The 16,092-nt window shown below is 45.2% G+C and overlaps 1 protein-coding gene and 1 non-coding gene across 2 annotated transcripts; both read right to left on the reverse strand.

Moving 5' to 3' along the window:
- Window positions 1-376: 376 nt before the first annotated feature.
- On the reverse strand, window positions 377-4,924 carry Bhlhe41 (basic helix-loop-helix family member e41). Its single transcript, XM_076854226.1, has 5 exons — window positions 4,582-4,924; window positions 4,373-4,436; window positions 3,937-4,044; window positions 3,499-3,610; window positions 377-3,074 (listed from the first exon to the last, which is right to left on the reverse strand). The coding sequence occupies exons 1-5, from the start codon at window positions 4,641-4,643 to the stop codon at window positions 1,975-1,977; spliced, it is 1,446 nt and encodes a 481-aa protein (XP_076710341.1). The 5' UTR covers window positions 4,644-4,924; the 3' UTR covers window positions 377-1,974.
- Window positions 4,925-14,774: 9,850 nt separating this feature from the next.
- Window positions 14,775-14,849, reverse strand: LOC143398716 (small nucleolar RNA SNORD74). Its single transcript, XR_013091316.1, has one exon. It is a non-coding gene; the product is annotated as a small nucleolar RNA SNORD74 (small nucleolar RNA).
- Window positions 14,850-16,092: the final 1,243 nt, after the last annotated feature.

Genomic DNA, 16,092 nt, shown 5'->3' on the forward strand with positions numbered 1-16,092 from the left:
TTTCTGTTGAGCTTTTCATTAGGATACACTGGAATAAGCAAGTAGACACAGTCAGAGCCTGCAGGCTTGCAAGAGATTGGAAATATGTGATATCAGGCCAATGACAAAAAAAAGTTGTATATCTGAGAACCTTAATGACTTTTGTGTTTATACTTACAAATACTTTAAAGCTAACTGAGCATCCATTATGTCTTTTTTTTAATTATTAGACAATCTCATATCATATAGAAAGTTTTTATTCCTTAGTAAGAATTTTTAAGTCACAAAATAGTGTGGCAATATTTAAGTAATAGAATTTATGGAGTGCTGAAAATACTAGAATATAAAGATAATTTCTAGTTTATCTTCATATACTAAACTTTTCTAAACCAGCTGGTTTCTTGCAGACAGTATTTATTTATTTGCTTTTTTAATAATTTAAGACAGCATAAGCTTGTACCAAGCATAAGCATTGTAACAAAAGTGCAATGTTTCAGCAAATCCTCCCCAAAAGATATTTTAACTCAAAATATCATTAGCACATATTTTCTCCCTACAAAAATAGCATGTCAGACATCATTAATTGGATGTATTAACAACTATGTACATAAAAGCCACCTTGTAGGCTAAGAGTTTAACGTTGTTTAAACACAGCGTTTGAGGCAAACAGTAGCAACAGCAGCAGCAAATGCACCAAACTGACTAAAAGACCCAGATATTTTCTTCACTCACAGTCAGACTGTTGTGTCTCACCCCTTACATAACATTCAAGTGAGATTTCTCACAGTGCTACCTTGGCAACAAACTAAAAATATCTAGACAAGGTCCTGGTTTAAGCCTTATTTAAAAAGCTTTCTTTGTGATTATCTGGTATCTGGTTTGGTCTCCAGAAAATACATAGAGTTGGAGATAGGAAGGCCTTACAGGGCGTCTTTCCACATCTTTACAGCATTTCCAACCACAACTGACCAGTTTCAAGCTTTCCTCCACTTTTATGACCTAACAAGAATATAGGATAAATCAGTTTGGACTTGTTTCTTTTTTAAGTTCAGTGCACTTTTTTTTTTTTTTTACAGTAAGATTACAGAAATTTAGAAACAAGATGGATTAAATGAGAATAGATGCACTTCATATATATCTATATATGCAACATATATGTAACATATGTAACATATATTTATTTATGTATTTATTTGTGTGTGTGTGAGAGACAGAGAGAGAGAGAGAGAAGAATTAAGATGAACCAACTGATTCATGGTCAATTTCTCAATAAAGTGCAAGCACAAGATGGTAAGAATGGTTCTGGGCTTCTTCATCCATCTTCCCTGACTTGGTGCTGATGATGGCCCAACTCTGTGTTTCTCAAAACAAGTGCAAGTTAGTAAAAGATACCATTTAAACCACTTCAGAATAGTTCGCAGTGTGGGCAACTGTATCCTCACTTCTTTGAAAAATATATGCCTTTCAAAATGCCGAGCTTAAAAAGATCCTCAATGTGTTGTGGACCTCATCCTAAAACAAGCAGGGCAGCCCTGAAACAAGGCTCTATGTAAAGACTACCTGCTGTCCTCTATCAACTCCAGGCAAGGAACTTGGCACCTTCTCCCCTCCCTGGTTCAATGAGTTCACCCACAGAGAAGACCCTTCTTACTTTTTCTAGAATTAGGTTCCACATTATAAAAGATAATGGAAGATGGCCTAAAAGGAGGCAAAACTTATCAAGGAAACTAAAGAAAAAAGAACCAATAGCTATCGCAGAGGATCTTTAACAGCTGGTGTATGTGGCGGGTAGGAGAGGTATTAGTGTGCGGAGGATGGGGTGGTGAGAATTGAGCAAAACAGGAACTCCAAATGTACACAAAACACCTGTTTCCCCCCCTTAAGCCTGACCTGCATCTATCACGCTTCCTCCCTTAAGAACATTAAGGGTGTTTTAACTTGTATTATTATTATTCCGCTTAAACCTCCATCCCTTCTAAGGAAGGGCTCAAGGACTCAGGGGGCTTCCTTTCCTGACTGTGAGGGATCTTCCTGAGCAGAGCTCTCCGGGTTCCCCGGCTCGCGGGGGCCGGCAAAGGGCAGGTGGGTGCGGCCGTGCGGATGCGGGGGATGCAACGCCCCAGGGGGCGCCACCTCGTGCGACAGGAGGGTCGCGGCAGCAGCCGCGCCTGCCTTCTCGGGAGGGGGCGACAACACCGAGGACAGACAGGGGAAGGCGGCGGCCGCGGCGGCCGCTGCAGCAGCAGCGGCGGCGGCAGCTGGGGCGGGGATGCCGGGGTACAACAGTGGGAATGGGGCGGCGGCCGCCGTGGGGTACAGATACTTCTCCAGGCCACTCTTGTCCAGGAAAGGCTGCACGTAGGCGGCGGCCGCGGAAGGCGAGAGGAAGTAGAAAGGCAGGCAGAAGGGGGCCGCTGCGGCAGGCTGAGCGAAGGGTGCACCCCCGCCTCCGCCGAACGCGACTAGCGAGCTGAGCAGGGCGGCGTCGGGTCTCAGCAGCGCGGCCGCAGCGGCCGGGTCAGGCCCCAGGAGTGCGGCCGCCGCCGCCGCCGCGCCGCCCCCCGGGCCGCCGCCGCCACGGGAATCCAGCTTCATCCTCTTGGGCGCCGGCGAGTCCTCCCCGGGAGGCTCCTGCTTGATGGTGACGCGGCTCGCCCCAGCGCCTTTGCCCTTCTCGCGGTCTGGCCGGGCCTCTGCCTCTCCGCCGTAGCCGCTGTCAGTGTCCGTGTCGTTCTCCGCGGCGAGCTCGGCGCTGGGCTGAGTCCGCTGGATGACCGGCACGCAGTGGGCGAGGGGCTCCAGCTTCTGCCCTGCGCGCTCCAGGCAGGGGGCGGCCGTGGACCCGTTGGGGGCAGGGGCGGAGGGAGCGCCAGTGCCTTTGCTCAAAGGGACCTGTTGAGTCAACAACTGGGGGGTGGGCAAAAACTGGGTGGCCACGGCGTGCAAGTGGTTGATTAGCTGGACACACCGCGGCTCCCTGGGTGTCCAGCTCTCAAACCGGGAGAGGTATTGCAAGACTTCTTTGGCGCATGTTTGAAATCCCGAGTGGAACGCATCCAAGTCGGACTGAATGGGCGATTTCAGAGATCGCTCCCCTAGGATGAACAGGGGGGTGGGGGGTAGAGACAGGAATGGAGGCAAGAAGAAAAATACCGACGTTAAAACATCTGCTTATCACGTGGGCCCTACATTGACTAAAGTGATCTCGTTTTTTCCTCAGTATTCGAGTGATATAATCCACCGGTTGCCGAGAGAAGGGGGGGCGGCGGGGGTTGTGTGGGGGGAAGCGCTGTCCTCCCAGCTGAAAAACCTAAGTGGAGAGGGCGCAACCGCCACTTTAAAATCTGATTCCGGGTTCAGCTGAAAGCCTCTAGGATGCTTCGGGAAATGGGCACTTGCCAATGAAGGGAAAGTATAAGCAATTTTCACAAGTGAGAGTGAGTCCACTGAAGGGGTGGGGGTGCTGTCTGCGGGCTGCCCCGCTTCAGCAGGCTAACGGGCCTCCCTGAACTGACTTACCATTCTGTAAAGCAATTATCTTCTGATGCTGTTGCTCGGTTAAGGCTGTTAAAGCTTTTAAGTGTTTCAAAGTTAATTCCAAGACTACCGCTTTCTCCAGATGCCCTAGTGTCTGCAGTGGTGCAAAAGAGAAGGGGGCACTTGGTTACTTAAAAGCACACATTTGGCTTGATGGCTCTCCATTCAGCACAGCAACTTAGGCAAGCACTTTGAAAGAACTACTATTCTTACACTTCTTGAGCTTTCCTTAAGACAGGTTATAAATGCTTTCTTGCCTTCAGCTTGGAACACCCATTCTGAGACTGGGAAACTGTACACTATAGAACAAGTTTTAAGTCAGGCCTCTAATATTTACATTTTTTCTTACATCTCTGTAAGTCGTACCAGGCTATTATAACGCCCTTGGAGAGCAGCAAAGAATGAAAATGTGCATCTTACTGTCAATTTCAGATGTTCAGGCAGTAAATCTTTCAGCTGAGCAATGCATTCATTAATTCGGTCTCTTCTTTTCTTTTCTATTAATCTGTGCGGTAATTTGTAGGTATCCTTAATATAAGTGACGTGGAAGAGAGAAAACAATAAGCTAAACATTCACTGGACACAGCAACCCTCCCACTCCCACCCCTCCACAACATACTATGTGATAGAACTATGCCCAAGAAACCTCTTTCCTATGGACTGTTCTTGAAATGCAATTTAAATTCAGGTATGATGTTTAATATACCCCTGAGAGTATCCAGAAAGCCACTTAAAATTCACAGTTGGGAAAGCTCACAGGCTGGAATGTATTTGCGGGCAGAGCTTCACTGTGAAATCAATGGCCCTAATTAACTATCCAGGCAGGTTATGGGAAACATCGGAAACTTACACTTACCTTGCTGTCGTCTCGCTTCATGCTCCTTTTGGGTTTACACATATACAAAGAAGAATAGTCCAGTCTGCAAAACAGAAATCATCATCAGGCACCCATTCCGGGAGGGGCTCTGCCCTTATCCGCTCCATACCACTTTCTGGAGGAGGGAAAAAAAAAAAAAAATCTAACCGAAGCCCAGACAGATATTCGCAAGGGTGCTTGCACCTTACCCTATAAAATCTCTATGTTCCAGTAACTGTCTCTCTTGCAAATGAGGAATTCCTTCGTCCATGTTCACTCGCTGTTTGTTTCTTCTGTTTCGGTTTTGGGGTCTCTGTTCTATAATCTGTGGGACGGTAGCCTTGGAAGATCTTGGGGGGATCGGTGCGTCTCCAGTCTCTCTCTCTCTAGCTCTTCCTCTTCAGTGCAGTGTCGAAAGTGTGAAGCAGTTGGTCCCCCCACCCCCCCGCGGTCGCTTGCTCTCTGGCACACACGCACACACACACTCGCGCCGGCCCCACTGCGATGGTAGTTTGCTCTCACTCCGGGCAGTGTTTGGCCACAGGGCACGCGCGTCGCCGGCCAGACCAGCACCCAGCTCACGTGCGGAACGTACCATCCGCGGTCCAGCCCGGAGGGGGGCGGGGGAGGAGGGGCCGGGCCGGGAGGGGGCGTCGGGAGAAGGCGAGCGGCGGCGGGAGGGGGCGGGGACACCTGATCAGGGCCACCGGAAAGGAAAAACAACTTCGGCCAAGCTATTCATCTTCCCAAAGGCGATGCAGTCTGAGGGGGGAGGGGGCCGGGGTGCGGGGCAGCCGGGGCTTCCTTGGCTTGGAAACGCGACTCCCGCGGTTCGGTCGTCATTACGGTGCAGAAACGTGAACGTGGCTTTTCGCTGTTCTACCGATGGGCTGTTGGTTTGGATTAGAGAATGACAAGAGAGATTTCGCGGTGGGTAAACTTCAGTTCCGAAGGAAATTTTGGAGACTTGTTTGCTCACCGCTCAGTGGCCCGGGGGAACCCTTGGCGCGGGTTGGAGGTTGCCCCGAAAAGGGGCAATTTGAAATCACCTCCACGAGGGATTTCAGATAAATGAAAATGTAATTATTGGGTCAGAATGTCGCAATCCCAATGCCTTTCGGAGATGCACTGTCCCTGGGCCACCTAAACTTCCCGCAGCAGCCGGAATTGCGGTGCCACTAATCACAGCAGCAGATGACGACGTTTGGGGCCTCTTGTGCTTGCGGAGGAACGCGGCGAGGAGAGAGCGGGGGTAGGGAGGATGGAGGGGGTGGCACGAGAGGGGCCGCCACAGAAAAGCAATGCAGCATTTATCACTCTCTGGCGAAACTCTGCCGCCCCTCTGCGCCTCCGGTGACGCTAACGTTCTTTCTTTGAGCCCCCATCCCCCGTGCGATAAGCCACGCCGGGAGTGTGCCGAGCCCACGTTTACTACCGCTGGCACCTCCAAAGCCTCCCTCCTTAATCCTCTCTCAAACGGGTACCAGCACAGGGCCAGCAACGTGATCCGACCTGCCGCTGCTGCCACATCACTGCGCGGGGAAACCGTGCGCGCGCGCGCGCTCGCTCGCCCAGCAGCCGCGGGAGCACAGGCTAGCACGAGCGGGGCTACCTTTCTGCAGAGCCACACCAGGAGCATGACTCACTGCTAGTGAGAGTTACCCGGAGGTGCCCCGGGATGAGCACTGCCCACGCCGCCCTGAGCGGCAGGAGACAGGGTCCTGGGAGGCCAGGGGAAAGTGTCTTGCGGGACCCCCAGGTCTCCGGTCCCGTGCTGCCGCAACTTCGTCTGCGAGGGGTGAGATGGAGGAAATACATATTAATCTCCTGAACAAATAGAAATTAAAGCCAAGCTTTTTTTCTTGCACTTAGAGTAATAATTACATTCTTCTCTGGTGATTTCCGAAACATTCATTATTGTCAGTGGCACGTGAACCAAGGGTAGCAGAACACCAAATGTACACGCACTGGAGCGCAGCAGGGATAGGGGCTGTCGCTACGTGTCCTCCCGGCAGCTACCCCCACCCCCAGCCTCAGGCCCGGCGGGCGCGGGTTCCGGGGACGGATCTGGGTCGCTGGAAGCGGCGGCTGGAAGGAGGTCACGTGGCTGCTAGAGTCGCGTCTCTTCCCCGCCTCCTAGAGCCGCCGGGCCACGGCCTCCACCGCTAGAGCTGCTGCAGTCTCCCGAGTCCTGCACAGAGACGCGCAGCGCGTCTGGCTTCGTGACTTGGGCGGCGGCGGCGGCGACCCGGGCTCACCCTGGCGAGATGAACTGCTTGCGGTCGATTCAATTCCTAGACTCCTTATGAGGACCCTGAAGGTCTCTCGACTTCCTCAAATAGGGGATATAATTTTGCACCAAATAGGCAATTTAATAAAGATAATACTTAAAAGGTATTTTTCAATGCTGTTTTATTGAAACCTTTATCCGAAAGTCTCTCCTGTTTCCAAGTGGTTGAACGAGTAATTCCCTTTGGTGGGGAAGGCAAGTTAGAACCCTAAAGCTCCATATTTCTGCACTACTGTATTATTTTTTCCCCCTCTTGTTTTGTCCAAAAAGTAGGGATGGGAGGATGTCATTAAGGTTAACAACAACAACAACAACAACAACAGAAATTAAAATACCAGCTCCCTTTACAGGATCTGATTGTTTGGAGTAGTAATAGGGTTGAAAAATGATCACTAAACTTAATAAAATGAAGTAAAGACCGAATCCTTGTATCTTGGCCTTGTCAGTAGATCAGAGGAGACCAAGTCAGATATCTGACCAAAGCAAACCTGAGGGACAAAGTCTGGGGCAGTTTCTACTGCAAGTTAAAATAGGAGGAACCAGGACCTGCACCTTGAGGATCAAGGGTGGATTAAGTTAGCATACACACTTTCTATAATCTAAGACACAGAAAGAAGATACTGTCTGCCTGTGAAGACTTTTTGTTACCACTTTTCTCTCCTCTCTCTCCAATCTCTTCTGTACCAAGCTTCCATATTCCTGTAGTCAACAGTTTGGTTTTCTCTTCCTCTCTTTCCTTTCCTGATACCCAGCTCAACTGTAAATGGGCTTATTTTTCAATTTTTGATCTCCTTTGTTATTTTTGATTCTCACTTTCCTCTTCTTGTCTTTCCCTTTCATGCCCCTTTACTCTTCTTGTTTTCCTTCTTTCTCTTCTTTTCCCTTCTGTTATCTTCTATCTTTCCCTGTTAAATATCTGTTTTTGCCCTGTCCCTGTAGTTTTTGTTCTAGGCCCTGTGTTTTTTAACCTCTCACCCTGGTGACACTTCTTGCTTATCCACTTCCTTAAACTTGAGTCCTACCCCTTTTCTTTCTCAAACTATTGTTCTGGACACCAAGCATAGTGTTTTGTTTTTTAATATTGATTTTTTTTAGTTGTAGTTGGACACATTACCTTTATTTAATTTACTTATTTTTATGTGGTGCTGAGGATCAAACCCAGGGCCTCGCGCATGCTAGGAGAGCGCTCTACTGCTGAGCCACAACCTCAGCCCCAACCAGGAATAGTTTGATGTCTCCAAGTGTCCCTTTTCTGCAAGGAGGGCAATAACAATAGCTGACAACTACATAGCACTTAGGATTAGTATACCAGACTCCATTCTAAGGGCTTTTCATGTATTAACTCATTAATCCTTATAGTACTGACCCTGCATATGGTAGATACTATTATTCTCTGCATTCCATAGATGAGAAAATGTTTACATAGTGAGATTACAAAATGTGTCAAAGGTCCCAGAGCAGGATTTAAGCCCAGTGTATGCCTGAGTCTGTACCCTTTACTGTTACCCCTTAATGTGAATAGTGAGTAAAGTCTAAATGTTTACCTGCTTCAGGGGTGTGCTTATGCACATTTGTTGTGGAGTATGTGTGTGAATGGGGAAGGGTGGGATTTTGCAAGAGAGATGGGGGAAGGGAGAGAATGTTAGCATTGGAGCTGATGGCAGAGAACCAAGAAGGTATAACAGAGATGGGTAGCAGTCTTTTGGCTGTCAGTAGTCATCCATTTGGCATCTAGCTCCATATTTATTGATTTAAGTCCAAACATCCTAATTAACTGTTATTATTTCATAAGATGTACAGAGGAAGGTCAGTGTAGAAAAGGCTAATGGTGACTGATTGTTCACCATCTAACTGAGCAAACCAAGCCAAACTCTAATGTGAAGCCTGCAGGTTTGTAATAGGAAGAATTCACCTGTGGTCAGGTTAGAAAGGAAAAAATTCCCCTGACAGAGGAACAAAAACTGGACTGCCCGCTTTGGACCTGTTTAAAATAGATTGAGTCTTATCTTTTTAGGAAGGCTTAATGCTGTTCTGCTGAAAGCCAAGAAGGTACAAAATGAGCTCAAAGCCCCTTTGAGCTTATAATTAAATGATTTTATGATGCGTGCCTCCAATGAAAGATACCCATCTTTCTCCTTTTTGTAAGTAGTGGAGAAAGCTGCTCCCATTGGTTTTCTTTGGTTAAATAGGGAAATCACTACTACAGAGACTAACAATTTGGCCTAGGTGTTTTTCTCCTAAGTATTCTAGGCCTTACATTCATTGTATTCACCTTGTGGCTTTGGAAGGTCTTATCCTACTTGCTTGCAATGTCTTGGATTTCCAACAAAAACAGAATTCTCCTGAGAAGATTAAAGTTCCATTAGGAACATAGGTTTTCTACCACTTTAGTGCTCTACAAGTCCTACTGCTCTTCTGGAAAGGTGACTCATGGAGAGGTGTTTGGGGACCCCAGACCTGAACTAAATGAATTATGTACCTCTGATGGCCTTAGAAATTCCAAGCTCTTCCGAAGGTGAGGAATCTAGTGCCTGTGATGCTGTGAAAACAGCCCATGGGGGGCAGATGTGTGGAGTGTGTGTGTGTGTGTGTGTGTGTGTGTGTGTGTTGCTGAGGATGCAATCCAAGGCCTCCAGCATGCTAGCCAAGCCCTCTACCACTAAGCTGCACCTCTAGTCCTAGATGTCTTAATGATCTCTGTTTTGGATAGAATTTATAGCTGTTCTATGTCATTTTACTCAAACAGAAGATATAACCTATTCATCAAAGAACATAAGAATCTAAAAGTTTGTGGTTGATACTTAAATCAAAGCCAGGGGGAAAGGGGGTAGGAATCTTCTTTTGTGGAGAAGGGTTAATGCTGTCACACACCCTGCAGAAAGAAAGATAGCACCAAGAAGGATCTTAGGAGGGAGGGAAACCCCACTGCTACTCACCAGAAGCCAAATATGACTTTAAAATATTGATGATGTTATTTGCTGAAGGTACCAGATTTAGAATCCTGGAATAGAAGGTTAGGTTTCCCAGTTGCATACTCAGCACTTTAGCCACAGCAGCAGAAGTGTCCCCTTTTTAATTTGTAAAAGAACTTAAGTCTTTCTGTAGCTTACCAATTAATGTGTCTTTATGGTTGTAAATATACACATGAATCATGTTTTATACTTATGTAACACTTTTTAGGACATTTATCCACTTATTAGTCTTTGCATAGTACCAAAGAGCAGATAATATTAAGGATAGGAAATACATTCTATTCCTGTTGAAATCACTTATATATTTGTATTTATATGATTTTCACAAACTCCCTGGAAGGCTATTCCAAATTTAATGTGTTCTCAGTGCTCCCAGAGTTTCTAATATGCAAAAAAAAAAAAAATGTAGACTCAAAAATTATGGTCATTTTTAGAACTAATTGATTTCCTTCATATATCCTATATCTTCAAGTCATTCATACAGATATTTTCTTTGTAAGCACTTTTGCCTCTCCATCTAACAATGATTGCCCTTTTAGGTGAAGGAGTTCCCCTGGCATTTTTGCCACCAATCTGCCTGGTCCCTCTTGTTATCCATATGCTTCTTATACTGATGCAGGCTGGTCCATAACGATGCCAGAAAAGAAGAGTGTGGAAAAGATGACACACCCAGAAGGATCTCCATAACGTGATTCTTACCCTTCCTCTGGATTCCTTGAACTAGCTGGATTATAGAACCCAGAGAGGCTGCAGTTGGAAGGCACCTTTTAACCTCTGTTTTCCTTGTTACTGCTGATGAAAATTCTTGGAAAAATCTTCAAAAGAAGCATATTATATAATGTGAAGCATACTGAAATGGAATAAGATGTCCCAAACAGCCACTCTTCTCACCTACCTTTTGTGGGCTTTGTCAGGTCTTTGAATATCACACATGCTAGGCAAGTGCTCTCCCACTGAGCTACATCCTCAGTCCGGAGTTATCCATTACAGAGTGCCACTTTATATAAGAAGCAGAAAGTCTAGTTAAGGAGGACTTAATCTGCACTTAAAATTAGAACTAATGCTTGAAATTTAATTCAGTAGTTAAATCAAGAATTCATATACATTAATTATCCAAAAGTAAAGTTATACTTTAATTTGTAATTCTCATAAGGAAACTGATGGAAATCTAGACTATTTGTATTAATTAAGAGCTGTACCTCTGATGGCTTTAGAAATTCCAACTCTTCCAAAGGTGAGGAGTCTCCTGCCTGTGATGCTGTGAAAACAGCCCATGAGAAGTAGATGTGTGGAGTGTATGTGTTTTTCTGAGGATGGAATCCAAGGCCTCCTGCATGATAGATAAGCCCTCTACCGCTGAGCTGCATCTCTAGTCCCAGTTACCTTAATCGCCTCTATTTTGGATAGAATTTATGGCTTAAATAATACAAAATAACAGCAGCTTAATCAAAGAAGGCATTTTTTTTTTTTTTTTTGCTAGCATACAAGAAGTCAGAAGGTAACGGAATTCAGAGGTAAATTGAGATGGTAATAGTGCCAATATCCCAAATTTCTGCTTTTCTGTTTGTTCTCCACCAGTTCCTATCCTCAAGATTGCATCATGGTCATAAGATGTTTGCTGGAACTCCTGCAGGAAGGATAAAAGGGGGACTGCCAGCTGAACAAGGTCTCTTTAAGCTTTTCTTGGGGTATTTAATTCCAATTCCAATTATAAGCTCCATCCAGTGACTTCTGCTTATATCTTATTGTTCAGTCTTATTGCAAGGAGACTAGAAATACAGTTTTCTAGCTGAAGCTTCCCAATGACTAGAGGGAACAGAGAATAGATATTAGATTGGCATCAGTCATTCTGTGGTGGTGTGACTAAAGTAGTGGCTTGTTCAGGTCCTCTTCTTCTTTTTTTTATCAGAGGCTCCCCCCCCCCATGCCACGTGTATTGACAGTTTTCCTTAAGTATACTGGGGTGTTTAATTCCAATTTCAGAAACTTTTCATTCTTTCCATCTGTAGTTGCACAAACTTAACTCCTTAAGCACAGGGTCTTTAACATCTGTATTCTCAAGTTCTAATAATTTCAGAAATCTGCTTAGGGAGGAAATGCAACAGGGTTTGCTCTTCTTGTAGAATGCAAATTGCAACTGCATGTTTTCTGGGAAATGACTATTTTCCTTTTTAAGTTGCACACCTGTCCTCTGGCTGTGCTGTCTCTAAAGCAATGCCTTCTGCATTTGGATTGAAGTGAGAAATTTAGGGTCCTTCTGATAGTTCCTACCTGAATGCAGCTAGGATTTTGTTCTTCATTCATTTATAGCCACATCGATCTATGTAAAGTACAATATCTTTAGGGTCAGAAGATAAGGAGGAAAATTGTCTGATGTAATTGGGTTCCGCAGTAGAAGGAGAAAAGAGGAGATCAGGTCGGTACAGCAAAAAGGGAGCAGAAGAACCAGTCTCTAGGGTGGAGATTGGGAAGTGGAACACTGGAAGAATGTACCTTGGGATACTTTACTATGGACATATATAAAAGCAGTCATCTTACAACCATTATTTAGTTAAAATTCTTGATACTAGGCACCATAAACTCCACTTTATAGATATTCAAGTTCAAGTTTTCATCCTAGCTGTGAAGTGGTATTCCTGACATTTGAGTTGGAATACTAGGCGTATTTCCCCATTGACAGATGACAATGGACAAAGGCTATAGTTAGCCTATGGAATAAAGTTGTCAAGTGTCTTGGAATCTGCTATTTGGTCTCATCCATTAAATGAGTATGTGCTGTGCTTATAAGTGCTGGGCATTAGGGATTTAGCATTGAACCTTGTCTTCAACAAGCTTACAATGTATGGGTGGAATTTCTCAAAGAGATCACTAAGAAAATGAACAATTATCCTAAAACCATCATATGTTCCCCAAAGCCTCCTTTTTGGTACATTCGAGATATACCTACAGTTATGCTTCTCTAGTAATGCACTTTAGAAATCATTCCAGAGAATGTCGTTAGTGGCCTCAGTCTGTAGATGAGCCATGTTCTCCTGTAATCAAAAGACCACTGGACAGAAAGACTGGTGAGGAAAATGCTTTCTATCTAGAAACCTTCATCACATCTACCATCCAATTTGCCCCCATCCCTGATGTTGCTGAGAATGTCAGTTCAACAGCCAGCTCCTCTGAGCACATACCAATTTCACTTCATATCTTCTGTCTCTGATTTTGCCACCTCCAGTGACAAGTAGTGTGGTTTTATCTTCTTGTGGCTCAGTGTTGGAACTTTCTCTCTTTGGTGTTTAAACCTAACTTTGTCCTGTGGGTTGTAACTTGGTTTGCTCTCTTGGTGTTCCACACCCTCTGTAGTCTCTGGCCAGACCTTCCTGATTATCCCCAGCACCTTGGCCCTCACCTTGACTCCTGCTGCTTGTTTATTGCCCTTGCAGTTCCTTTTAGGAGAAGATTTAAACAGGGCTGAGCTTAGCTTATTTCCTCTGCTCCAGAGCAGGCTGGAGTGGCTTCCAAAAAGAAGAGAACTCATTGAATGATCCATAATCTCCAGAAAATGGATTTGCACAGCCTGAAAAGGGTACCACATCTTCACCTTCATACACTTGACTCCCTTGATTCTTCTTCAGCCTTAGCAGTTTCACCAGGAAGGGGGCCTAGAGGGCTGGCAACTTGAGACACCCTGATGTCCACATTCCTTCCAGCAGTGTGAACTAGATTCCAAATTTAGAAAGACTGTCTGACCTTTAAACCAAAAATTCAGTGGTTATTCTTGACCTCTTTATCCCCCCTTACTCTCCTCATCCAATTAACAGCAATGTCCTATAGATTCTACCTCATAAAGATATATTAAATCCAGCTTCTTCATCCTTGCTTTCCACACCAGATCAACCACCAAAATCTCTTGCCCCAAATGCTGTAAGAATGTCTTCACTGATTTTAACATTTGGGGCTTACTAGGGAAAGCAGAAACCACTTTAGATATTTCAAGTAGGAAGAATTTAATAGAGGGGATTAAAGGCACATATAACTTTTGGAAAGGCCGGGGTCATTAAGGGTGGGGAAAAAAACTGCTGCTGACTTTCAGGAAATCGTGACAATCAGGAGATTCTGAAAAGCCAAGAGCCAATGAGTCCAACTCTCTGCTCTGCTAAAGGAGCTGACTTGCAGAGGCTTGCCTGGGGGCCACTGTGAACGTTGTATCTGTGCACATCCACACTACAGAAATGGTGTGTTCCTTCTTCTTGCCACATCTTGTACAGAGCCTGTCATTGGAAGTATCTTCGCTGGAGCCCTGTGAGGAAGAATTTCTGGAAAATGAGGTTCCAAGCAACTACCCTATGATGAGGATAGATGTGAAGACAGTGGAACTGGTACTAAATTAACAGCAAATTTCACATACCATGTGTCCATTGGGTATGCCTATCTTCTCTATCACACCTTGTTCTATCACTATACTCTATCTAGAACAATTTTTTCCTGTCCATGCCATTTTTTTTCTGGTCAAAACCCTATAACAACTTCCTGTTTTTCTTAAGTTAAAATAAAAATAAAAACTCTTCAGTGGCCTGAAAGATGCTGATGTGATTTAGCTCCTGCCTAGAGCTTCAGCCTTATCACTCACTTATTTTACCCTGTTATTTTATTTTATTTTTCAAAAAAACAAGAAAGATCTGGAGATATAGCTGAGTAGTAGAATGCCCCTGGGTTCAATCCCCCATTCTCCTCCCCCCTCCAAAATACTCCACATTTCATCCCTGCCCAGTACCATTCCTAATACAAGTTACACCTTTAATTCACTTGTTCCACATTATAAGCTAATGTTGTTACCATACTTTTAACTATTTAGGGTCAATACTTCATACCACCTACAATTTGATTTTAAGACAATAAAGGATGTACTTCATGTTGCAAAAGACCACTGCACCCAAAGGACCGCTGATGAAAATCATATGCATGTATGAAACCCCACTATTATGTACATTTATTATGCACCAAAAAAGGGACCACTGATGGAAAAATGGTACACCTCAGAATGCAGCCATCTGAAAACCACGTGAACTCCAACCACTGTCCTTCCCTAGATCGAGCGGCCGGAGGCTTGGGGCACTGTCATTAACAAAGGACTACTCTGGTAACTCTGCACACACCACCATCAGAGCCACTGACATTCATCAGCACTTTCAGATGTCCCTACCAACACAGGCTTCATCACAGGCATCATTCTCTATCTCTGTATTCCACCCTACATCTTTCTCTCCAGTTTTATTTAATGTACCCTATTCTATCTCAAGCCCTTCACTCATGCTGTTCCACTGAGTTGAAATACTTCTCCTCCCTTCCCAACTGCCTTAAACTCTCTTTCTCCTACTCCTGCATCTTCTGAAGCATCACTTTCTCCAAGAATCCTACTCTGGGTCCTATATACGCTTCTCCACCTTCTAGAAGCTTCCTTTGTACCTATAATTCTCTTGTATAGTATTTCTACTGTTTGAAAGGCTCATAAGACTTTTCAATGTCTATCTTCCCCCATTAGTTTGTAAACTCCATAAAGATGGACACTGCTGTGAACCCCATGTGAACCCAAACCACACACATTGCTGTTTTTGTCCAGGGACTCCAAAAGGTACTTTGCCAAATTGTGTACAAACTGAAGGTGGTTTTGTTTCAGGAAAACACTTGAGTGGCAAGTCGTAGGCAAGCCATGTAACATCTGAAGGGTCCTTGTACCTGTTGGAGGTGGGAAAATAATGTTGGCTTCCACCCTCCATTCCCCTTTCTCTTTTCCCCTTTTATATATTGCTGTGGGCAGGACTATGCTCACTTGCTTGGGGTGCTCTATATTTATTTCTCAGCCTTACCAGGTTTGTAAAAATTAGGAATTAGACCAGATTAAGGATCAGAAAGTGCTCCTGATATAGCAGGAAACCTTAGCAGGGTCTTTGGTGGAGTGGTTAGAAGTTCTTTTGGGCAGGGGGGCAGGTGTGGCCTGTGCCTCTAGAACTGCTGTTGGTCCCTCTACCAAGATGGACATGTTCTGGCAGTTAGCTCTGCCAGCATGCTCCCTAACAGCCTTGGTAAGTTGGCATTGCTCACTCACAGAACTTTTGCCCCCTTTCACAGTGAGCATTAGCAAGGCAGAGAGATTTCAGGGGCTGGAGCGGATTCAGTTGAATTCCACAGGTGCTCCAGAGACCAGGGGTTGGTGAGGTAACATTGAGGGCATGGCTTTCAGGGGCCAGAAGTGGGGAGGGGGCATAGAGCTTGGCATGGTGAGCTGTTTTTCCGGGTCTGCTGGGCTGAGTGGCTCACAGGAGGGGGTCCTGGGACTGAGCCAAAGAGCTTGGTTACCAGGAGTGCAGAAAGAAACGAGCACTGTGCCAGGATGTAGGAGTCAAGCCTGGGACTCAGGAACAAAGTGGGAGGGTTGAGAGCCAGTGGAGCCAATCCATCAGAATGCCAAG

The sequence above is a fragment of the Callospermophilus lateralis genome, chromosome 4 (assembly GCF_048772815.1).
Source record: "Callospermophilus lateralis isolate mCalLat2 chromosome 4, mCalLat2.hap1, whole genome shotgun sequence".
In the NCBI taxonomy this organism is placed as follows: Eukaryota; Metazoa; Chordata; class Mammalia; order Rodentia; family Sciuridae; genus Callospermophilus; species Callospermophilus lateralis.

Coding starts and splice junctions, on each gene's coding strand:
- Bhlhe41 (XM_076854226.1), bottom strand. CDS start 4,643: ATGGACGAAGGAATTCCTCATTTGCAAGAGAGACAGTTACTGGAACAT. Junction 4,437..4,581: donor GAACATAGAGATTTTATAGG/GTAAGGTGCAAG, acceptor TCTGTTTTGCAG/ACTGGACTATTCTTCTTTGT. Junction 3,075..3,498: donor GATAATTGCTTTACAGAATG/GTAAGTCAGTTC, acceptor TGTTCATCCTAG/GGGAGCGATCTCTGAAATCG.